General features: G+C 40.3%; 1 protein-coding gene across 4 annotated transcripts in view; it reads right to left on the bottom strand.

Annotated features, from left to right (window-relative positions):
- The window catches only part of COL4A2 (collagen type IV alpha 2 chain), a 137,757-nt gene that overhangs the window by 71,746 nt on the left and 40,950 nt on the right, over positions 1-25,061 (bottom strand). The window contains exon 1 of one of the 4 annotated variants that reach the window (XM_064407790.1): positions 6,493-6,636. The exons of the other annotated variants lie outside the window; for them this stretch is intronic. Coding sequence (XP_064263860.1) covers positions 6,493-6,516 — 24 coding nt within the window. The 5' untranslated portion in view covers positions 6,517-6,636. Of the gene's footprint in view, positions 1-6,492; positions 6,637-25,061 lie in introns of those variants that run through there. 4 annotated transcript variants of the gene reach the window in all.

Raw genomic sequence — 25,061 nt, 5'->3', positions numbered from 1 at the left:
GATGAAATTTCGCTCCTCCTCTTCAGTCTGGGCTACATTTACAGAGAAGGACCCAACACAATGCCTAGCTCCTAGATCCAGATGCTTACCCAACCATTTTCTTGCTGTGTATCAGGATGAGACACAGGTCCTTTTTGTCTCCTTTTTCCCTTTCCTCTGTCCCATACTCTAGTGGAAGGGCATGAAGCTCTTGAGAATGCAGGAATACAGATTGTAGGGGCACTGGCTCAGCAGGGCTGGCTGCAGGAAAACCTAGAGTATACTTCAAATTAGACACCATTCTATTGAAACAGCTGGAACCAAACAGGTACATGGAGACCAAAAGCAGAAATTCAGAACACTACCATTATTTCATAGCTAAAATACTGGATTAGTACTCTGCAGATATGAGCAGTTTAATTCTCAGCTCTGCCATGTCTTTTGTTTGACACCTGCAAAGCTCTTACAGCTACATCAGTGGGTAACACCTCCTTTCTTCATGTTCTGCAGTGGCAAAACTGTCTTTTCTCATTATTTGCGCCACTTTAGTGAGTGAAGTCCTCTTTTCAGATTAGAACCACATTTCTGTGTGAATAATGATGACAGTAGAATAGCTGCAATTCACTCCATTGTACTAATTTGTAACTGTTTGTTAAAGAATTCCAGGTTTACCTTTTGATTATTTCAAATTAGAAAGAAAACTTCACTAGGTCTACTTGCATGAAATTTCTTCACAATAACTAATTGTGAGAGTGATGTGTTCAGTAAAAGCTTGGGTCTTGCACATATACACACATGAACAGGCACACACATACATGGAAAGCTCTTCACGCCTAGCCTGTAGATATCCATTTCTGTAGAGGAGTGGAATCACAGTTCTTCCACATTTGCTCATCATCATCCTCCTTATTGTGTGCCTGCTGAGCTTCACTCTTTAGAGGCCCACCTCCGGGGAGAGAAATGTGATATGGGCAGTTTTCTGTATTTAGACCTGAGAACAACTGAGAAACCCAATGCTGGCTGCACTGAGCAGCTTTTCTCTCTACTGCCAAGTCTACAGCAGCCTTGAGAATTCACGCTCTGCATTGCAAAGGGATATGTTTCTTTATCATCTGAGTCAGTTTATTCACCACTAGCATTTGCAGAGCACATCAGTAATGCTGTGACAAGGCAGTGTACAGATGAAAGCCAGAACCTGATCCCCTAAAGCATCCTTTCCAGAGCTACATTACTCCAGCTGTAATACAGCACTTCACACAAAAACAAGGCTATGCCTTTTTTATTTAGTAAGAATAATGTATGTTTATGGTTGAGTTCTCCATCAGTGTCTGTTCCTGACACAGGGAGCTAACTAAAAAAAAAAAATCCCCTTTCCTGTTTCTTTGTCTGTGTATACCGACATGTGCCAAAAGGAAGCATGTTTGGACACTATTATGCAGCTTGCTGAAAAGCTATCTTAAACGTGAGGTTTCTTCTTTCCTACTAGCCATTATGGTTTCTTATCTCAGGCATTCAAACTATTTGCTAATTGCTCTCTTTTCTGTTATGGAATTTTTTTGGCTTTTTTTTTTTTTTTCTTGCAAGGGGGGGCACTTTTTGTTGTTTTACAAAGTAGTTGCTATGAAAATAATAACTTGTGGACAAGAACATTTCTGTCCATGTTTTTAATACTGAAAGACCCTGTATTTATTTTGTAGGAATGTTAGCATTTCTCTGGGGATATCCTTGTAGAAAGCAGGTTGAATTTTGCTGTGAGACTGAAATGCTGATGAAATAAAAAGACTGAGTGAGTCTTTGTGACTAATTGCTACCAGGAGTTATACTGCAGCCTGATCAATAACCATTAAAACAAGTAGAAAATAGACACCCATCTACTTTACATTATATAAGGCATATCATATGTAAGCATAAAGGCTTCAACTATTTTTCATTGCAAGATCTAGTTCCCCTTTATCTCTTATTTTGCTCTAGCCTTAAGGAAAATCCAAACATATTCAAATATGCTTGTTATATGTTAACACATTTAGGGTACTTTTCAGATTTATCATGCCCATAAAGTTACTAATATGGATATAAGAGGAGAGGAAAAGAGGTGTGACCTGTATATGGGAACAAGATTGACAAGAACTGTGCAACATTGTGCTCAAGCTGGCACTAGCATTGCTCCACTAATGCACAGCTGGAATTCACAATCAAAACATGGAGATGGAGTTGTTGTTTCTTTTAAAAAGAGGTAGATGGTATCAAAATCAACCTCTAAAATCTCCCAACAGAAACATCTTTCCATCTGCTGCTATAGTTTCTTTATCCTGAAATTGTTCTGTGGAATTTCCTGTTTACTCTCAATCTCCTAATTTATAGATCATGTCCTTCAACACCAATGGTAGAGTTTATGTAATTCCCATTCGCTGAATTCCTTCATTATGTTCTTTTAGAACAAACTGGGTTATTATCTTAATGTGTGCAAGTTCAGGAGGTTTAACATTTTTCTACCAGCTACAACTTAATTGCAAGTTTGAGCCTCATACTGACAATTGCCTAACTGAAAAAAAGAATAATAAATTCAAACCAGTGGAATAAAATCTAAAGTCTATCTTACAGTGTGAGTCTGGCATTACTTTTGAATTTTCTCATTTCATTGATGCTCCCAGTATGTTCTACCTGAAACACCACCAAAATAACATCTCCTATTCAGCTACCTGAAGAATCCTCCTCCACATCACTTTTACTGCTGATCTCAAAGCACAGGACCAGTCTGGAGCATCATCAGTGTGACAGCTGAGACAGCTATAGGTGACCAACTCAGAAGGTAGAAGTTTGTGAGTACTTATGCAATGAATTTCCCTTTCAAGGAGTTGGTAGGATAGGCAGCCTTCCCATGGGCAAATGGTAGGGCTCAGCACTGGCATACAAATACTCCTTAAGCAGCAGAGACAGGGACTCATCTCTTCTACTCATCTCTTCTTCCCTTTTCCTCCAGCCACACTTCTATTGCAGAAAGGTCTTTACAGAAAAGGACAGGCACAGAAATCCTGCCTGTGCTGTCCTTCCTAGGCAGTGCTTAAGGAGGAGGATGGATGAATCACTTTTTCCATCTCACAAAAGCATGCACTTCCATCCTCAGCCCATGCAGTGTCGGCAGCCTTCCTGTAGCCTGGGAAAACCAAGGAAGGGAGCAAGCACTGGATCCTGGGGCACACCACTGTTTCTGTCTCTCAGGAAGTCTTACAAAACCCATTCTAAGAGAGGCTTTGGAAAATTGTGATTCAGTTTATTTACTAAAATAAGATTTATTTCACTAAGTCCTCCCTGCATTTTTAAGTGGTTTTTTGAAAATGTTCCAAAGGTTGACTCAGGAACCTAATTAATTTTAACTTAGTAGAAACCTTCTTTTAACCAAGTACATAAGAAGCAAAGGCCATTTGCTGCTGACTGGCCAAACTCAAGATGAAATTTAATAATCCTCATGCTCCTTTGCCCCAGCTTCTCCACCTTCTCCCCAGAAGTAACAAGGCAGGAAAGGCCCCTTCATTCCCCTACTGACACCTCTGGGAGAGGGATGGATGCTCAGTGCCCACAGTGAGAGCAGCTGAGATGGCACTGAGCCACCTATTTAAACAGCCCTTTGGCTGCACACAGTGAGTGAGCTGGGCATTGTTATACCTCACAGCCTAACCTGGCCCTCAGACAAACAAAACATTACACTGACAATACTCCAATTCCCTCTATTTCCAGCAACTTTGTTCCAAGTGGGAGAGGAACACCAACATGACAACCTGCTCCATGATAGCGTATTGAGGATCATGTCCACCACATTAACACTGACACAGAACAGCTTTAAGTTACTTTGTGCAGCCCTGAGCCCTGCTGCATTTAGAATGGTTTCCTTTATTGCCCAACTCACTGTTCCCTCCTGCTCTCACTGCTCATCTCCTCCTCCTCTGGCCTTAGTCCCAGCCATCTGCTGCCAGCTCCTAGACAAATGACATCCACAAACTTCCTCCTTCTGTCTCCTTTCCACTGCCCACTCCCACACTCTCCTGAAGTATATTCACCAATTAGCCACCTGGCAAGAAGAGTATCTTCAAGGTCATTAGGTGAACATTCCTGGATAGAAAAGCACCAGTTAAAAAAGGGTGGAGTTGGCATGGAATAGCCAGGGAGAAAAAGAAAAAACAAACATGCTGTGAAAATAGGGTAGGAAAGCAATGTACAGACTTGGAAAATTCCATGCCTGGTAGTATGGATGGCCAACTGGGTTTCAGCAAACTTTAGAGTGAATAAAACATCCTGCCTTACTTCTGCTCTATCATCTGGTCTTCAACAAAAGTACAAAAGAAAACAAGAAGAAAGTGGCTGGAGTACTTTGATAAAATTTTTATGGGCTGTGAGATGTTCTAAAATTCAGCACTAAAAGGATCCAGAAACACAAAGAGCTAATCTCAGGGCTTACATTTTTGTTTCAGCAGAAGAAAGTATAAATCAGACCAATAATCAAACACAGCTCATTTTCAGAAGACAAGGGGTGGTAACAAGCAGTTGTGTTTTGTAAGAATAAGACATCAAGAAGAGGAATGCATCCTACTTTTGACTTTTTTCTAAACATGGATCTGAGGTCGATAAAGGCGAATGAGCTCACCTCCCAGTAGAGATAAAATTCCACTCATACAACTGATTAGCTGTAAGACAGTCCTCATACTAAAACTATTCCAATCACCCCTCCTCCCAAAACCTTCCCACAACAACCCCAATGCCACCCACAGTTCTCAATGCATTGGAAAAGTAGCTGCTGACAAATGGGAGTGCTGTCCATCTACTGAGTTTTCCAAGTGTTATGTTTTGGCTATTTATTGGCACTGTTACATCGAAAATGAACTTCTCACTCACTGATATGTTCCAGAAAAATTTGACCTAAGCAAAGCATACCCAGTAATTTTGGCCAAATTGGCAAGGGATGATTAAGATTGCTGTTATTTTTACTTTGTTTTGACTGGCTTTGAAAAGGCAGTCCTAAGCAGGCTTTTCTCACTTTCTGGAGCCTTAGGAGCCAAGGAGGTATCATACTGTACATGTAGAATATATTGTGTGTCCACACAGTGCTGTGCCATTACAGGCTGCCACTTGTACCTCCTCACTCTGATTTACCACCCAGATATGGAAAAAAATGCACTGTTGTGCAAGCATTCCTTCCAAACTTTGATAAGGGAAATGATATTAAAATGCAAAGGGGCATACACAGATTTCCACAACTCTTGGTGAATGCCACATTGTTCTCATGCTCCCCATCTTTTACCAACTAGAGACTGAAGTTCCTACCACTTTTCTAGAAATATTCAGAGCCTCCTAGATGGTGAGTTTCTGACTGGAAACAGAAGAAACCTTCTATTGATGGGTGAAAAGAATTGTCATGCAGACTGATAATCCCTTCAGTATTTTTTGCAGACATAGTCCATGGAATAATTCTCCACCTCCTCAGACTTACATCCTGTAGGTGTAGCTTCCACCAATAAGAATTACTTGGCAGTAAATGCTGCATTAAATATTGAACTGCAATATTCAGCTACATACACATTCATCCAGCACCAGATTCAAATGTGAAGAGATGCCACAGCAACAACGTAATTAAAGAAGAAAATGACAATTGTCTCAAAGAACAGTAGAAAAGTTTGAGTTGGAAGGAACCTTTTAAAGGTCATCCAGTCCAATCCCCAGTGACCCCTCCAATGACATTTCTTGCCTCTGAGATTTTGCACACTGTAGACAAGCATAAGATACATGAAAGAATCCCCATCCTCTTCTCACCATTGATAGAATTGTGGTTAGATGGCCACTGCATCTCAACAGTCGGGAGGAATAACAATAAAGAATGGTCAGCAATACAAGAAATCTTTCCTACAAGTAATAAATGAATGGATCAGCTCTCCCTAGACTGCAGCAGCAAAGACCAAGTGGGTTATAACAGCACAGGAACTTCAGCTATGCTGACAAGCTTGCTGGTGGATTGTGGAATCTCCATCACTGGAGCTCTTTAGGGGAAAGTTAGATATATCTGTGTTGGCAACAGCAGCAGAAATGCCATATCTTACAGTTTACTGGGACATAAACAAGGAAAAAAAGCCCTGTCAAATCTAGTAAGTGCTTTTTAGTTGTACTATGTACAGAGTCTCCAAGAGATTAAGGCCTCTGCATCACAGCTATGTCTATGCACACCAAGTAATAGAGCATGCACTGCAAAAGAACGAGAGAGCTGAAGGAGGGAATTGGTTATATTTTCTTTACTAGGGTTGAGAACTTCAACCAGAATGGTATTATCCAAAAGACAAGAACCTAGTTTGCAAAAATAGTCAGTACCAAACCCTGGCTTCAAGCTCCCTTAGGTGCCTTCAACTCTCACTCAGTCATTTAGTAAATAAGTACGATGACAAAAAATCAGCATACAATGGATGTAACTCCATGTCAAACACTCAAAAAAATCCATTTTACTAAGGAGAACTGAGCTCTTGGGCGATTTACCTTACATGACTTCCGTCCCAACATATCATGAGCCTGTGAATAAGCCAAGAGAGGAAGCAATGTCTCCTGAGAGCCTAAGGCAACAAGCAGGAGAGCTTGCCTGGAGGCTGCAGCACCTCCTGCACCTCACTTGTGCTCTATCACTGGCTGTGAGCACAGGTGGGACACCCGTGCAGTAATGACTGAATATCAGAAGTACAAACAGCTGGGCTGGCCGAGCTCAGTGCTGCTCCACTGCCCTTGGTGAGCTGTGGGATCAGCTGCTGCCTCCTGAGCCAGTTCACCTCAGGAGCAGTGGCAGGCTGATACACTATACACAAGAGGGAAACACTTCTTGATTTTGTTTTTTTTTTTTTTTTTGTAATATCTCCTCACATGCTCCTATATCTTGCAAAGCTGGTACTGAGGTTTTCTCCAGACAAACAATGCATGTATTGAAGTGTCTGGATATACAGTGCATGCACCTCATGTCTGAACAGGCCTGAGAGCTTTGTAAAATGTGCACTTCTAGTAATAAAAGGTAGTACTTATATGTGGTCTGAAGATGATACAGAAATCTAATCTCTTTAGGAAAAAAACCTTCACACCTGTTTTGAAATCAACATTTCTGATTTTGTTTGCTGGGCATAGAGCACTCTAAAGGTGAACTGGTACACTGTACTAATGACTACTTTTCACCCTGTGTATTCTTGATTTACACACTTTATTGAAAATATTAAAATTGCTTGATGCTAATAAACTTTGGTTGTTGGGATATTTTTGTTTGTTCACTTTTTGTTGTTATTTTGTTTTGCTTGTTCCTCATTATGACAAATACAATCTAATTTATAGGAATGGCAAATGAAATCTAGATGAAAATCTAGTGGAAACCATGGGTGAGATGTCCAGCTGATACTAACTGGGGTAGTTCCATTTTCTTCTCGAATTTAGCAATTTTCTTGTAAGGGCATCTGACTACTGTCTGCTGTCATCAGAGAGGCTTCAGAAGAAACATGTGTGGGCAAAGGAAGGGGAATGGCAGAGAAACCACCTACAGGACATCTGACTACCACTGGTTCAAAAAAAGGAAGACACAGTGCAATGACAGATCAGAGTATTTCACTTCTTTCCCCACCCCAGGCCTCCATCAGTTTTTTCCCAGACCAACAGCCACCTGTACACCTGCCAGGTCTCATTTCAAGAGCCTGAGTGGATGCCAGAAGCCTTTTGTTCTTCTCAGTTCAGGAGTGAATTCAGCAGAGGTGAAGGTGGACTGTATAGGAAAGGTCACATGCAAAAGTTATACCAAATGCACCTGAATTTTGGGGCTTTTCACGTAAAAAATCAGAGCAGTCAGTTCTAGCCTATAGGAGGAACATGAGCTTAAGTCCTCAGTAATATGGAACATCTTTCTTTTCACACTTTTTCTCAGCATAAATTCTTGTTCAGTCACACTGCACTGTGTACCCTAAAATCTGGAGAAAATCTGTCCTATTTTTGATCTGGGAGACAATAAATAAATGTAGATAATAGCAGACAACTGCATATTTTTACATCTATTATGTGAAATTATAGCAATAGTCTTCCTCGCTGAAGCGACTTTCTCCCTTAAGCTCTGGAGACCTTTGTACTTACTGAAAATGGTTGTGTGTGTGGCACTTTAATGTAATGACACAATCTGTAAGTACAATAGTCTAAGTTAAATAATGCTTCCTTACAAAGTTTCAGGCACACAACTAAGGAGTTAAGTAGTTTCCATGTTTGTTTTTCCTGGATCCTGTTCTGAGACTATCTTCCATAGCTGGAAAAGGTCAACATCCTACCATTAATACAACATTATTCCCACAAGTTTCTACAACAAAAAAACTTTTCATAAACAAAAGCCATTTTTTAATGTGGTGCATCGAGAGCCATGTTTACTTGCAGTGTTATTTTGCCAGTACCTTATGGTTTAGAAAAGATAAGGCTATTAACAGAATTTAAAATACATATTTTTTGATCTTATTCCACATTGGGAATGAAAGAAAATATTACTAAACTGTCCTCCCAACTTCCTCTCTTGAGAGGTCAGATAACTTGGCAATCTATCACTTCTGAAAAAGAAAGTATACATATGTGTATTTGAAGGAGCCAAGACATGTAAAAAAAAAATCATATACAATCATTCAAAATTTTCTGAACTTTGCTCTGAAAATAAATAATGCTGACATTAAGAAACCAGTTTGAAGTATTTTATAGTTATTAATGCAAAGCCCCACAAATCTTCTCATAATCAAAATGCTCAGAGGAAGTTCTCTGCTTTGACTTAACTCTCTTTGTTCCTATGCACTGGTTGCCAAACATGGTTCATCTGGGAAGCGCACAAACATTTATAGTCTTTCCAGTTGTCAGCTTTCTGTAAAACTTCAAGAGTGCTCACAAAACCAATACCAAAATACTTGCATGACATCTAGCTAAAATGTAAAAGGGAAAAAAAAAACACTGAAGAGATGTGAGTTTTGCTTGTTTGGGTTTTTGTCCTTCACATACAGTATCTAACTGCAGCACCTGTTTGGATTGCTCATTTTTTCCTAATGCATATGATTCACATCCCTTCTTTCCACATAAACAAATGTACAAAACTGCAATGTACAATCCAGAGTGTGGATCCCACTATTTCTTCTCTTTGAACTTCAAATCTAAAGTAGAAAGAATGTATTGGAATGGTAGTATCTGAATAAGAAGGTGCAGTGCATGGAATTAAAGATAATGATAATGATAAGTGATAATCTTGAACTCTGAAACACAAATTGTTATTACCTGTTAATCTACTTGATGTGCCTCTTCCCTATACCACGGCTTCCCAGGGCAATCATCAAGCTGGTGCATGCTACCAGTTACCAGTTTTAGATGAGAAATGGTCCTGTTGAGTTTTCTGACATGAGGGCACACATGGAAACCTGAAGAGCTGAGGCACTCTGTCAGCCCCCTGCACTGCCCACATTGTCAGCACTGGGTCATGGTACAGGTCTGCCTTCATCTCTGGGTGCATCTCCTGGGGACCTCTTTCTTTGAAGGATTCTGTTTCCTCCTCTCTCCACTAAGGAAAAGGATTTTGTGTCAGGGAAGCAGCTTTTGACCTTTGTCTGACACTTGAACAAGATACAAACCTTTGTAAAGTTTCATGCACTCAGCAAAGCTTTTCATTCCCAGCAGCTGAAATGTGGGAAAGTCCCACATTTCCGTCAGAGTGTGCCCAAACCCTCACAGCTCCTTTTCAGGACCAGGCTCTGGGAACACAGAGCATCCTCTGTGTGTGTGTGTGTCTCTGTGGTGTTCCATGGACAACCATTCCTATGGAGCAGCATCAGCCTCACAGAGCCCATTTCCAAAGCTGAGGAGCTTCTGGGGAATCATTTCTGCAGCTCTCCTTCCAAACCAACCTCAGACAGATATGGAACTGAGTTCCCTGGCCCTCCTCAACAAGCATTCAGGCTGCATGGAGCACACACAGGGACACAGCAGGCTGGATAAAGAGGTTGGTGGAGGCTGCCAGCTGGAGGTGTCTAAGAAACCAGAAGCAAGGTTTCTTCTCATTACTGAAAAATTATTTGGAATGAGTGTCAGAGAGGAAAGATGGGCCCTGGTGGCCCAGGATGAGGTACCAGCACAAGAAATGGCTGTGTTTTTGAAAATAAATGAACAAAAATGGGTAGAAGAGGAACTTTAGGGTCAGATGGATGTAGATATAGTTCAGTACAGCATAATGCATAAGGGAAAAATGGCTCAAATAGTTGTAATTTCAAACATCTTTTTATACCTGATTGCAGATTACACAAGAGATTAATTACACAGGATTAATGATTGGATGAGCAGGTCAGGATTTTGTAAGTGAATTTCTGCTTCTATCCATGAGCAAGTCAGCAGTACCAGGGTGCTGCTGACTGCTGCCTTTTCTGAGGAAAATGCAGAGAGCAGGTGAAGAATAGGTGGTGGCTGCAACTTCAGTTGAAAGATAGTAAGTCAAATCATAGGGGTAAGATGAGGTAAATTCCCTTTGAGAAGCTTTCATAAATCTGTTCAGATTTCTGATTTCTATATTTGTTTAACTTTCCCCCAAGGAAGGAGTTTTGTTTAGAGTTCTCCATTAACAGAGCCCTATCAAAAACTCAGGTAACCCAAATCTCAACCATTTTGAATATCAAGAGAAACTGCTTTCACATCCTAAAGATTTGGGTTAAAGTCTTGGAAGAAAAAGGGGGCTATTCCTAGCATCTCACCTAGCTGAGACACTAAGACATGTAATACCCCGACCAAATGGAGAGGGACAGAACATAGAAAATATTCTTGTAATATAGGGATAAAAGTAACACCATTCTAAAGTAGTTACAGGAACACACTCAGCTGCACATAACAGAAAGCAAATGTGCAGTTCATACTACTTGAGCTCCATATTCACCAGCCACAAACCAGTAAAAATACATCTCACACTGACAGCAACAGAGGAGATTACATCACTTCAGGGACACATCTGACTCTGGCTGTAAGAGAATCTGGAGGAGCACAAGTGTCAGGCTAAAAGCTGGTAAGAGCCAAGAGACCATTACAAGCACCATGGCACCACACAAAGGCACGTGCTCTGGACATAGACTAAACTGGCCCCAGTTTCAGGGTGATAAACAAAGCAGGGGATTGTTTCATAGCCCCCATCAGAATTTATTCTTAGCAATTTCAACTGCCTGAATATTCAGAAGTCAGATAGGAAGTAAATGAAATTCATCAGTCATCAGCTGGCTGATGCTCCTGCAGACTGGAGTGTTTATGGGTTGTGCAACATTTCCTCTCCCAGGAAAAGAAATACTTGTTTCAAGCATGAAATGCTTTTTCTTCAGTCACCAGTTCTTAACAGCAGTTTCTTACTGAGGTTTGCTTTGCTTTGTCTCTGCTTACCTCATGACACTTTTGTATCTAAATATTAGTGTTTTGTTTGAAAGACTTGCCTTTTGTTTGGTTTACATATCGCTATGTACACTCCTACTATTATTCTTTTTTACTACCATCCTCTCCTCTTTCCAGCCCACCCTAACCCACTCAAGGAAACTTCTGCTTGTTCTGTGATTACACCAAAAGCTTTGTGCCCAGGGAAGGAGGCACTTCTAGGAAGGAAATCTCAATAATATTTTGCTTTGGAGAGTAGTAGATTAGTATCTCCAGACAATTTTATCTCAATTCTCCCCTGACAGTCAAATTTAAGCAAAGATGGCTATTTCCTATTTCCATTCAAGAAACTGAGAAGTTCTCACAGAAGACTAAGCTGGAAGCTTAAACATTTCCCTCCTGAACCCTCTGGAATGTCTTCGTTACTGCTGCAGTTTGATTTAAAACACCTGGGTCAAACACAATGTAATTTGCCTGTGATGCTTCTGCTTTCTTACAAAACACACTTGAGCCTCTCATGAATTCTTAGATGCTTAGTTACCTCTTAAAAAGCCAAAGCTTACTTCTTGACAAATTTCAGTTCTAAAAGCTAATCAGACCAGTAGCTAGAATATGTGATCAAACTAGAATAGTCCTTTTTGCAGCACTTCAAGCAAATTGTGTCTGGTGGCAATAGCTGCAGTCTATTTGGCAAGCATAAGGCTGGGGTGGGATACACCCCACAACTTACAGAGACCTGCAGCTAAAGGGATTAATTTGTAACAGGTGCATAAAAGGGATCATGTACTTCCTTAAAGACACAGGTTAACTGATAGAGGTTACAAGACCCTAGCAATTACTAGATTTTGTAAAGAGGGAATTTTGAGGAAGTTTTTCCCTGAACTAAATAGCTAGTTAAGGGACAAGTTAAAGTTTGACCTGTATTTCACTTCATGACAAGAATAGATTATAATACTTGAGACAACAAGAGCTGAACAATCTTTTTTTCTGAAAACTGTGGTATATGTTTGAATAAACAAATGGCAGGAATAGACGAACAATTATAAACAGATATTAGGCATTGGATTTCATTATGGGAATGCTCTGAACTGAACTGAAAATGAAATAATATTCCACTGGGTACAGGTAACAGCTCTGCAGCCTCTAACTGCAGACACTTCCTGAGATCTTCAACAGAATTTGGTTTAGAGAATTGGGAATGTAAAAAAAAAGAAACAGTATAGAAGATCTCTTCTTGTAGCAAAGGATTCACAACTGGCTGCAAGAGTGTTCCAGTGGCTGTAAATACATGACAGAGAAGTATGTTTATCCCACAAAAAAGGACTCCTGTTGATTTAGTACACAGAGGCAGGAACACATTTAGCTTTACAATTATGCCTCGTTGCAAGGAGGGTTTATTTAGCCATTTGTTGCTCTGCTTTACACCATAGAAAACATTGAAGTCACTAAAGTTACACAACATAGATAAGTTAGGACAGTTCTCTGTCTAGGACTAAGAATATGTAGAGAAGGAAAATCCTTACAGGGAAAAAGCAGAACACAATGTCTGTGAGGAAAAGAGTAAACAACAGCCCAAACTGCAGCTGTGTAAATGCACCAAGCCACAGCCTCGGCTGACAATATGAAGTGTATATTTATTTATACCAGAGTGTTTGGGCTTTTATTAAAAAAGTGTGCTTACTGAGAATGGTATTTAGTGTGTATTTAGTTTTGGTAAACTTGAGGGGCCAAACTACCATGCTCAGGCAGGAGATGCTGAAATTATACAGAGGATTTTTGTTGGTTTCATGTACACATGACTGATACAATTAGCATTGTATAGCAGAAACTATGACTTGATAGAACTATTACTGTGGCACTAATATATAGACATCTTTGATAGCTATAAATGCACCTTACCAGAGAGGGCATCACTCCTGTAGCAACAGAGTCATGTGCCCTCCAGAGAGGACTGGACACGCTGAGGAGGGACATGCAGGGGGCAGGAGGGTCTCCATCCCCTGAGGGGGAGCACCCCCACCCCTCTGCATGTTCTTGTTCTGCACACCATATACCACAGTGGGACATGGGCTGAGGTGTCCTGCTGAGTGCTGGCAACTTGGAGCAGTGCCAGGGTCACTTGCAGGGGTAGCCCAAGGACACTCTGTTTCTTCCCATGGGTGCTTCCTCATGAAGCAACCTGATCTTCCTTGGTCTTGGTGGTAGTCATGGATCCAGACTAGCCCCAACAGACTTGTTCTCTACTTCCCATGTATCTGGAATAGCTCAGGCATCTTTAGAGGTATGACACAGAAGGATGTTGGCAGGAGAAGCAAGCCTGTTCTCTAGTTCACTTGACTAAGGTTACCACTGCAGATCAGGCCCCAGACATGCTTGATCCCACGGAGCTGTCCTGCACATTTAACATCACTCCAGCACATACCATTCCTACCATTCCCTACTCTAGAGATGCTTGAGCCATTGTGCCAGATTGAAAATATGCCTCTATGTGCCTGACAGGCCCTGAGAAAATAGCTCTAAAGATGCAGAGGTGAGCAGCTCCCTGCCGAGACACTGACTGTGGCTCTGTGCACAGACCCATACAGGATCTTGGGTCTACAGGTCTACATGGCCTAGCAGAATTTTCTATGGTGGCCAAAGCTGTATCAGCAGATATGTTTTATGATGACACTTTTCAGATGGCTTTAAAGTTCACTAAGGAGCTGTCTTTGACATGGTTTCTCTCCTCAGGCTGCTCTGATGTTTTCAGGGTGGGAGGGTAGGGTGGGGGGTGTGAGGGTGTGAGGATGTGTCTAATATTTTTCTCCCATCTCCTTTAATGATAAAACTCTATTCTGCCTCAAGAAAGTTTTCTGGTTTTTTTCCCCTTTCTCCACTGTGCTGAATTCTGGATCGCTCCATCAACTCTTCTCTAATTTTAGTGCTGTTGTTTAACTGGATAATCTGACTTCTTCCATTTTACATTTATATTTCATAGCACATCTGCAGGATTTGAGAGTTCATTGCAAAGATGTTTCAAACCACACCATAGGATCTTGGCAGTTACACATGACTTCAGAGATTTTATACACATATATCTGACATACAGAGGAAGCAATTAAACCATATGGACCTCTCCTATACAGTAGGAAGCACAACACAAATCTTCTCACTTGATTTATTATAACCTTATGTCATTTAGCAAAACCAACTCTGCAACTGTCTGAAGGAGGGAAGCCAGCTGAGGAGAGGGGAGGAGAGGGAGGAGCTGTCAGGGGAGCTGTGGCTCAGGCAATCCCGAGCAGTTTTATGTGCCTGCAGCCGTGCAGGCCAGTCGAGACCTTGCTGGCAGCACCAGGCATGAGGCAGCAGAGCACAGACTCCACAGTTTGGTTTGTGAGGTCTTGTAACAACAAGAAAAACAAATGGATCTCTCCTCAGCCTGCCCATCCACCTCTGCCTCTGCTCCAATGGCAGGGGCCGAGGATGAGGAGCTGTAGGGGACAGCAACATCCTCCTCACTCAGGGAGCCCACCCCTCCTTGGTCCTGCAGCCTCGCTCTCTGAGGAGGAGTTGCAGGTCAAGATTGGGCTCATGTAACCTAGCTTGTCCTGTCTGCAGGACTGTCATGGAAAGGGGGTTAGTCTCACAGTGCTAAGGGATACTCTGCCGTAGCAGCACAGTCATATGTGAACTGAAGAGTTTCCTGTGGAAAAAACCATTTTATCCATAAATCTGCGTGCCAGTGCATACCCATTAAATACTGGAAAAAGGAATATATATGGGTCCAACACCCACAGTGTCACATGGATCCTTTGAGCCCTTTGCTGCTGGAGTCCCTGTCCACTGGAAAGAAGCTGTCACTGTGCCTCTCTGCATGATGCTACCTCTGCCACAAACCTGGAAGTGTTAGCAATGCTTTTGGCACCATACAAAGAGCCACATGCTAACAGCTCCTGCCCCAGGAGCTCATATCCTAACATAGACAAGCCCAGACAGCTGCAAAGACCATGGCATCCTGCATTACAGGAGGGAGACTCCATCTCAGAACCAGCTTCCCTCATTCCTCTTCCAGGCTATCAAGACAGGAAGTCCCTTGTAGGAAGCCTTTAACAGATAAACGGTGGTGAAATGGAAAAGATGTTGCATGCTTGAGAGTAGATAACAGTTCACCAAAGAAAGAGAAAAGTAGGGGGTCTAGAAACTGAAAAACAGCCAAAAGGTGATTTATAGAGAAAAAGGGTATTTGGATGAGACTAAATAATACAGACATATCCAAATCTTTATTTGTCTGGACAGAAAGACTATACAAGTTGCCATATGCTGAATGGAGTGAAACAGTTTGTACTGGGGAGGATAGGAAGTACAACCTTCTTTTTTGCTCTTACACCTCTGCTAGACTTTGCCAACAGTCTTGGGGACAAATAAGCCTGGTTTAAACAAGTTTATAAGGGCGAATAACATATCTTTAACCAGTGATATTGTATTTACAAAAAATAGTTTTGCTAAGTAATAAGCTAAGCAATAGGTAAACACAGAATTTAATTGAACGACCATGACCTATACTGAAAAAAACTCAACAAATCAAAACCATAAAAAACCCCAAAGTGCTTCTCTTTGCTGGGCATCTGTGATAGCAGTAGACAGGAAGGAATTTTACAGACTAATACAGTCTTTTCATAGAGAAATAGTTTCAGCCTGTGGGAGAAAAAATGCTGCTCGGATGCTTTATTTGTTTGGGCTTGCAGCTTTATTCATTGGCTAGAGCTGTTCCCTGTGTCTAAAACACAGATTTCTATCCTTCAAGATCTTTCTTCTGCATGCTTCCAAAGCTCCTATCTAATGGTCAATATAATATATTTTAACATTTGTCATCCTTTTCCAGATACATGTAATGGAAAGACTCAGGTATATACTTCAATGGTCTGGTTCATTATGCAAAGACACTGAAGATGATTTGGAAACCTTTTGTACTAACTGAGGTTAATAAAGAACATTTATTTTCTTAAGTGTCAGTAAGAAAATGCTGAGAACAGGCTCAGTCTGCCTCGGCAGATACTGTTTGAGATGACAGCCTGCCCATTCCCACATTCCTGGTCTCTCCAGGTCAGACTCAAAGGATTCCACTAATAGTTTGGTACTTAGCAAAGCAGACAAAAGGAAAATGGGTCAATGTTACTTGCTCCCATGTGACAAAAATACAGAAAATAGAAACAAGCACCATTTGAGAAATTTGTAAAGCCTCAGACATATGTCATGAGAAACATTTACAATCTCTGGAGTATAATTTAAGTGCTAAAGGATGACCTGGATTATCCCTCTTGGATGCCTGTGTAAGCTACCCAGTCACAGAGTAAAACCATCATACACCCACTGCTCTATCTTTAAACTTCTTCTCACAGTAAGCAGAAATTGCAAAACTTGGCTGAAAGCACAAATAATACTTTTGTGCAGTAGTTGAGCTGAGTGCTAGAAGTCAAAGCCTGACAGTCTAACCAAATGGACAACACATTTTTCTGAAAACAATCCTGACAGTGCATTTCATTTCCTTAATGAAGTGAAATTCATATGTGAGAACCAAACAAAAAGATCAATGACACAGAATCACAGAATATTCTCAGCTGGAAGGGACCCATAAGGATCATCCAGTCCAACTCTTGAGGAAACGGCCCATGCAGGGATCAAACCCTTGGCACTATGAGCACCCCATGGTGGGAAATTTCTACCCATCAGAGCTGACACACACACACACCCATACACACACCCACACACACATCCATACACTCATACATACGTACAGGAGGATGTACTCTGCTGTGCTGTGCAGACACTATTGACCCCAATAAGTGGAAAGGTGACAGAAGAGTAGACACTCGTGACATGATCTAACTTCAGGTACTTATTTTCTAAATAAGGTAAAATACACTTGCAGGATATCATAGGAAGACAGGAAGGATTAAAAAAAAAAAAGAAAGCCAGTCAAGAAAAAAGGTATGGCAATATTTTTAAATGGTTGTGAATTGCATCCAAAGGATTCTTATCTCAGCATTGGCTATTATCACCAAAGTTAACTTTGCACTATTCATCTCCAGCAAGTCTCCTTTCTACTAGTTCTTCACTAGAGTTAACTTTTCTAGAATTAAATTTTAAGTCTTGTTTTATTTTCTGAAATAAAATGGTTCTTGATTCCTTACTGTGATTTCTCTTGCATTTTCTCTCCATCTCTCATTTAAACTTGTGAAACACAGATGTTCAAATACACTCTTAAAAATGCTGCCCTCGAAATAAATTCCTGAAATATCAGTGAAATACCTTCTCAATTTATTAGCAAACTGCCATAAGATTTGTTTTTTAATGAGTGTAAGAAGCCCATAAATCCACAGATCACATAGGTAATGCAAAAGGCATCAGATGGTGTAATTTCAAATGGAAGAGCTGAATCTACAATGCAAATAGTTAATCCAGCATATTGACTTCAGTCATAAGTTTGTTTAAACTGCAACCTTGGCATTCATTCTGATTGATGACACAAATTCTTGAGCTTTGTCCAACGCTGTTGAATTGTTTTCTCATCACACCAGCTGAGATTGCAAACGTTTCTGATACAAGGTCATAGAAGTATCTTTACAGGTCTAACCTTGTGGTTTAGGAGGAAGGTGCAGCATTTGCATGAATGCTACATACCTTGCACTTATTTTGCTAGAGATAATGTATGTCAATCCAGGAAAATTTAAAATTATTAAACTGAAAATGCAAATTAAAAGCTGAATGCGTCCTTTGGACTATCTTTAATTAAAGTATCATTCTTCTTTTCTTGAATACAGTTCTGTTCAGTTGATTTGAAAAGGCTTTGAAGGAATTTTGCTTTCAGGGCGGGAGCAAAAGGCAGGGAGTGCAAATTATTACCAAGGGCTTAAAAAATCTTCTATTCCTTTGGATTACAAATAAATACCATTTCTATATATTACTTATGGAATAAAACAATATTTTATATCTGGTTGAAATAGAAATGTTCTGCAAAAGAACAAAAGGGTAACAAGGACTGAAAAAATAATTTTTGGTCAATACGCATATTTTGTTTGATTTGAAAGAAAGTCTCCATTTGAGTTTATTTTATCTTTTAAATATTCTTTACAATGTTCTGAACATGAAATGTTCAGAAAATGTGATTTCTGTGTGAACGTTTAATTGCACTCCTGCATGTACTGAAACAAAACACCCTATTTTGCTTTTTAATATATCTTACATTTTTTTATTTGAAAGAGATTCTGAGGAAGACCTTTCACTGCCTCCCAAAAATCTTAGATTTTGTGTAGAATGTATATATGGGAAGTGGAGCTTCTTGCTCATGGGAAAGTTATCTAATCTCCATCCCCCAGTTCAAAAAGATCTCTGATGTTGATTAAACATGTATAAACAGAGCTTAGGGAAAAAAAAAAAAGGAAACATGCATATTTCACTCAAAAAAATGTCAAGACAAATTTACTAAAGGACAGCAATTAGCAAACAACATAACTATCCCACTACATGGTTGATTAATTTTCAGTGTAGCCCAGGTAAAGCAATGTTCATTAAATAAAACATTAGGTCATAAAGATGTCAAGTTTCAGACTGACAAAGTTCAAATTTTGTCAAGCAAACCTGTACACTGTCTGTCTTTGCTAGTGAACTCTAAAGATTGTGGCTCTATTTGCTGCTAACAGTTAATGTAATTAAGCCTTATACCCAAGATTTAGGTACCTGTGGAACAACATCAAGACTTCAGGCATTTGTGTATGCTGGCAAGACCTTGTAAGGCTGAGTTTTAAAAGTATAAACTTATTCATTTGAAACCACTTTCACACACATGTGCAAAAGAAAACTGCATGCATGTATCTGAAAGCAGAATTTAGCTTCACACTGTTAAACAGATTTTATAGTAACACTTTTCCTGTCTTTTGCCAATAGAGCTGATCTTCTCTACTACTCTGACTAGAGAAAAAAAGAAAATTAAATCTTGAAGTACCACACCAGACTTAATTACAGCATTGGAATAATGAAGAGGGTCATCCCGTCCCATGTACAGAGCTCATTAATACCACAGGCACTTTATTTTTAAATCTGTTACGATTAAAAACATCTCCTCCAAATTCGTTCCCTCAGAGGGCAGCTTTTCCTCTGGGAATTTTCCAGAGACTTAACCTTGTCTATGAAGCAATGTGAGATTTTGAAGCACCAATTTTTGGTACTTCTATCCTATTCTGCTGCAGAATCTCACAACACTTTAGCAGATATGAGGTCGAGTTCACTCCCAAAGCTTTGTATATGGCAAACACTGTAGAGCAAATAGGACATTTCCCAACCCTCTTCTGTCTTGCTGACCATCCAAAAATTCCCACGAAACCTTGATGCTGATTTAACAAGTATTTAGGGTTTGTCAGTCAGAGGGAAGGTGGATGATCAGCCTGGAAGAAGGGATCAAATCCCTGATAAACTCTAAGCTCTGGCTGACTCTAATGTCTGCTGGGTGTGAGGATGCACCTGGGACAGAGTGAACCTTTCAGGAGAGGACAAAGAAGGTGATGGCAGCAGGAGGTTTGATGAGTTGTCACAGAGAGCTGGTTTTGGAACAGGTGAGAAGACTGAAAGGCCTGCTAAGTGCAAAGAGAGCAGAGCCCATGAGATGGTCACATAGGAATTTGTTCTGGTAGAAGGGACTGGTGACCAGTGGTCACAATTCTGTATTATAACCCTGATGAGGGAAAGTAGAACAGGGGTGTCCAAAGGGGTTAACTCAGTGGGAGACTGGGGTCCTGGTCAACTTTGTGGAATAGGTAAGGTAAATAACACCATTTACAATTCCACTTGACTGGTACTTGCAACAGAGAATAGCCAAAAGTTGTAAATGCTTCTACAGCAATGCTAGAAATCTAAGGAATAAGATTATGGAATTATGCTACCATGCAATAAAGGACAACCCTAATATAAAAGGCATCTCATGCTGGTGAAAGGAGGGTAATCAGTAGCATATATAGACTAGTCCATCTAATTTACAGGAATGATAGAAAATAAGATACAGACAGGGAAACAGCACAACATTTGAAGGCTACAACAAAGCGTTACAGAAAAAAATACTCAGGGAGGAGGGGACCATTAGGAGTCCTTGTGGGTAGAAATAACAGAAGGGTAGGACTTTGTTTGTATTTAGGATTCCTCTGTTAAAGACGCCAATAATTAAATACGCAGTGAAATTAGAGAAGCTGAACAACTGGGTCAGGTAGCAATACTGGCCAATTCCAACTACCCACATACTGTCAGGCACAATGCCTCATCCAAATGTGATAAGGAAATAAAAGTTTTGGACTCACTAACTGACTTTTTCTTAGCATAATAAACACTGAGACCCATAAGAAAGAATGCTGCTCTGGGTTTAGTCTCAAGTGCTGCACAGGACCTTCTTCAAGAGGTACTACTGGGAGAACTGCTCTGCAAGAGCTTCAAAATAGAACTGAATTTAATGTTGTCGAGTATTGGGATAAAGTAAGCCAAACAAATACATCACACAGATATCCAATTTCAAGAAGGGGAAATACATAAAAATCACAAAAATAGTAAAAGCCTGAAAAAGCAGTCAAAAATACAAGAAGCCTAAAGCAACCTGGAGGCTTTTCAAAAACACTGTATTAAAAATCCCAGTAAACTATGTCACATATCAAAAAGAAAGTAAAATGGTTCAATAAAAACCCTGCGCAGCTCATAAAAAAAACCAAAACAAACCAACAACCAAGGAGGCTATTGTAGGCAAAAGGGCTGGCATTTAAAAAATTGCTGAAATGAACAGGAAAGCCCACAAAAACCAGATCAAGAATAAATGGCAACTAGGATGGGTAAAAATGAATGAGAAAATTTTGCAGAAGATAACCAAGCTGACCAACCACAGTAAAAAGTTGTTTAAAGGAAAACAAGAAGCCACCAAGGGAAATAGCAGTACCACATGATGCCAAGGGCTCATAAGGGGCACTCAGGGATAGTAAGGCCATAGCAGAGAAAACTTGGTGACTTCTCAGCAGAGGTCTTCACTGCTGAAGGTCTCTATTCCTTTAGACAGAATAATTTCAGGTAAGTATGAAGGAAGTAGTAGATAGAACAGGTAAGGCAGGTGTTACTGAGTGAACACGAGTGGGAACATTCATCCATGACTTCCGAAGGAACTCAAGTGTGAAACTGCAGAACTGCTGGCCAAAGTGTGCAACCCAACATTACAAACTGCCACTGCACCAGTGGGCTGGTGCCAACCAAGCTTCCATGTGGAAAAGGGGCTCAAGAGGAAACTTTGAGAACTGTGGGCCAGTTTATTTGACTTTCCTGCTTGGCAAGGCAGTAGTCCACCTTAAGGAACCCAATTACTGAGCTCAAGGATAAGCGTGGTAAAGCAAGCCTTAGTGACTACAATGTATTTGGATTTTCAAAACTGTTTTTATAAAATGCTTCACTGAAGCTTTTAAAATAAAATATCTTGGGGTTGTAAGAGAGGTGCTCTTATGGACTGAAGGCTGTTAAAAGGTAGAAAGAAAATTATTGTACCTGATGGTCACATTTTGAAATGAAGACATAACACCAGTGGGTCCTCTCAGAGACCTGCTGTAACTCTTTTTGCAAAGATTCCTATGGTGATCTACAGAAGGGACTGAAACATCCAAGTTACAGATGATACTAATCTCTCTTAGGTTGTTAAATATGATGCTGGTGCTGAGGAATGGGGAGATCTGGTGATTTCTCATGCTGGGAGATCCAGAAGGACCCCACCAAAATGGATAGGTGCAGTTCTGGCCTGTCACAGAAGAGAGAGTAAAGGGACTAAGGGCTAGAGTGTCATCTTCAAAAGAGAACCTAAAAAGGCTGTGACTCACCCTTTTGGAGAAGAGAAAGCTATGAGGGAACATAACTGAGATTGACAAAATTAGGGAAACAGTGAGTAACCTAAACACAGACCTACTAGAAATCTCCCAGTACTGGAAATAGTGGGTATTTGAGGAAACCAGAGGGAGCTTTGCTTAGAACAGGTCAGGCAGTGATTTATATAATTTATATAATTTGAATAGTGCCACTGGAGGTTGCAAAGACACACAGTTACAGTAGCTTCAAAAAAGGATTAGACAAATTCAGGATGAAACACAGACAAATTCAGGATGAAACACAGATACAAGGAACATTTAAACTGGATTATCTTGGGTACAAGTGAATGGACTGCAGAAAATTGCCAGAACTCTGTGATCCCTGTAAAGAGCATCTCTTACGGTAGTTCACTTTTGGGAACAGAATAGTGAGCTAGATGAATAACTAAGAAGATGCTTCTAATGTTATTATTTTGTGGAGGAAAAAAAAAAGTAAATATCAGTTTTCATCAGATATATCAGTTTACACCAACAGACTTACAAGGAGCTACTGCCATTATACCAGCCTGGAAGCCAGTTAATTATGATATACATGTATTACACTAACAGTTAATAAAATTATTTTATTGGATTTAAACACTTCCCTATAATTTAATAATGGAGTTAACTTTAGAATATTTGTATGTTCTATTCTGTTGTTGCTTGTTTTTAATTATGAAGAAACACATCTAAATCTAGCCCATGTGTTAAGACTTAAACTTGTATGGAAAATGTTTGCAAGCAAATATCACACACTAGATTTCCCTAGTGAAGCATCCAAAAGCAGACAGAAGTAATTATAGGTGTACTGGTAATAGCTTACCCTTGGCCACTGCATTAGTGAAAACAATAGAACAGCTATCTGTAAAAGACTGCTAGTGAACATTCATTTTTCAGTCTGGATTAAAAATAAATGTTTGGGCTTTCCCAAGAAGTAGCCTTTATGGGGGGACACAAAGCTGTCTTATAATTTCAGTTTCCATCATTCCAGCCTCTTGCAAAAACAATTGCTAAATGGCTTGATCACTGTTAGACACTTGTACTTGGGAAGTACAAAAGAGTGCAATTTCTCACTCTATAGAAAGATCAAAAAGATTTCTACTCACTTCCACTTTCTACAAAGCCTTCTAGGCTGGTTATGAAGTGAGGCTGATTTTGAACTTCAATGGGTCAAACAGTTGGCCATTGTACTGAATGGAGTTATCGTTTCCTACATAAGTGCATTAATGTTTAACAAATTGTAAGGCACATATATTGTTCTCTGAGCAATGCATGGTTTGCAAAGAACTATAAATCTCAAGATTTTAGGAGCTGCAATAAAAATCTTGAGGAAAAAAGAAAAAAAAAAGATTTTTAAAAATTCATTTAATCCAGGCTTTCCATTTCATTCAAACCAGAATTTCAATACAATATCAGTGTTTCCCTTTACTCTTTTCCCACGTACCCAGGCATCTGTGTACTCCTTATATTGTGCTCTCCAAATGTACCTTAGGGAAAGGGTGAGTCTCTTGTAGGACAACAGTTTAGGAAAAGTTGCCATAGAAGAAAATTATGAAGACAGAAGATGAATCTGTCTCAGGGAGAAAAGTCTGCTGTCTTTCCTGTCTTCTCACTCTGCATCCTCAACTGAGGCTTATAATATGGTTTCTTGTAATGTGGATTTGAACACTCCTCCAGGAGCTTTGGTTTGCACTGCAACTCCACTGAGTTTTTGTCCACTGTGAGAAGGGGAGATGAGGCTGAGGCTGGTCCCCAAGACTGGCTCCTGCAGCCCCAACTCCAGCCATCTACCTAGATGCAAAGTATGGTTAGATAGGCTGGACATTTGTAACCAGCTAACAGTAAACACAACTGCAACATAACTGGGCTTCAGGGAAAAAGAACAAAGACTAGAGTGTCATTAAAGACTGGGAAAAACAAAACCAGCAGAAGGAACTTCACTCTTTCTGCTATGAAGATTTGAACACAAAGCAGGACTGGAGGTGGGAACTTCAATGGGATTGTGTATGGCCCAAGAGACATTTCTTTGGAGAAACTTCTCCAAGAAACAACTCAGCATTTGCTGTTAGTTACAAACACAATTATCAGCAATGTCCTGATTCTCTGCACATTTGGATTTGACCATCTTTCCTTTTGGGAATGAAGAAGAAAGTGCCATTTGCAGGTGTCCTCACAGCCCTGGGAGCAGCTCAGATGAGAGGCAGGAGGATGCAGGCTAGATGCTGCAGCAGCTCCCCCAGCACTACAGTGGGCAGATGATGCTTCTGCTGTTTTGTTTTTCTGTTCCCACTGGATTTCAGCTGTGTCTGAGCCCAGTAGAGGCTGCAGGGTCAAGCCCAGCCGAAATAGAGTAGAGGAAAATCTAAAACCACATACCACTTTCCGTTAGGCTGGCTAGGTGGGTGCATTGATTTATGCTAGGCTGCCTTTTGCTCCTAAAAACTGCCCCTGTGAAGCAGGATTCAACTTCCCTGTGCCTTTGTGCCTATCCTTACCAGTCCTGAACCAAAAGCAGTGTAGACAGTAGCACAGGGCTTCCAGATGCCCTGCACCCAGAGACCTGGTCCAAATGACCAAAGCCAGGATGCATCTCCACACATCTTGACAGTGCCTCTCTGCATCTAGCACAGAGTCCCAGGAGATACCAGTGGGCATATTTTGCAAAAAAAAACTTTTTTAAAAACAAAAGTTTTTTGGATTAAGACAACAAATAAAGCTAAGCCTATTTCCTTAAATGCTGTTTCTTAAGACTACAATGACAACAAATGAAGTAGAAGCACA

The sequence above is a fragment of the Passer domesticus genome, chromosome 2, assembly GCF_036417665.1.
Source record: "Passer domesticus isolate bPasDom1 chromosome 2, bPasDom1.hap1, whole genome shotgun sequence".
Classification (NCBI taxonomy): Eukaryota; Metazoa; Chordata; class Aves; order Passeriformes; family Passeridae; genus Passer; species Passer domesticus.
The sequence above is the reverse complement of the archived record's forward strand: the minus strand, read 5'-3'. Positions and strand labels throughout refer to the sequence as shown.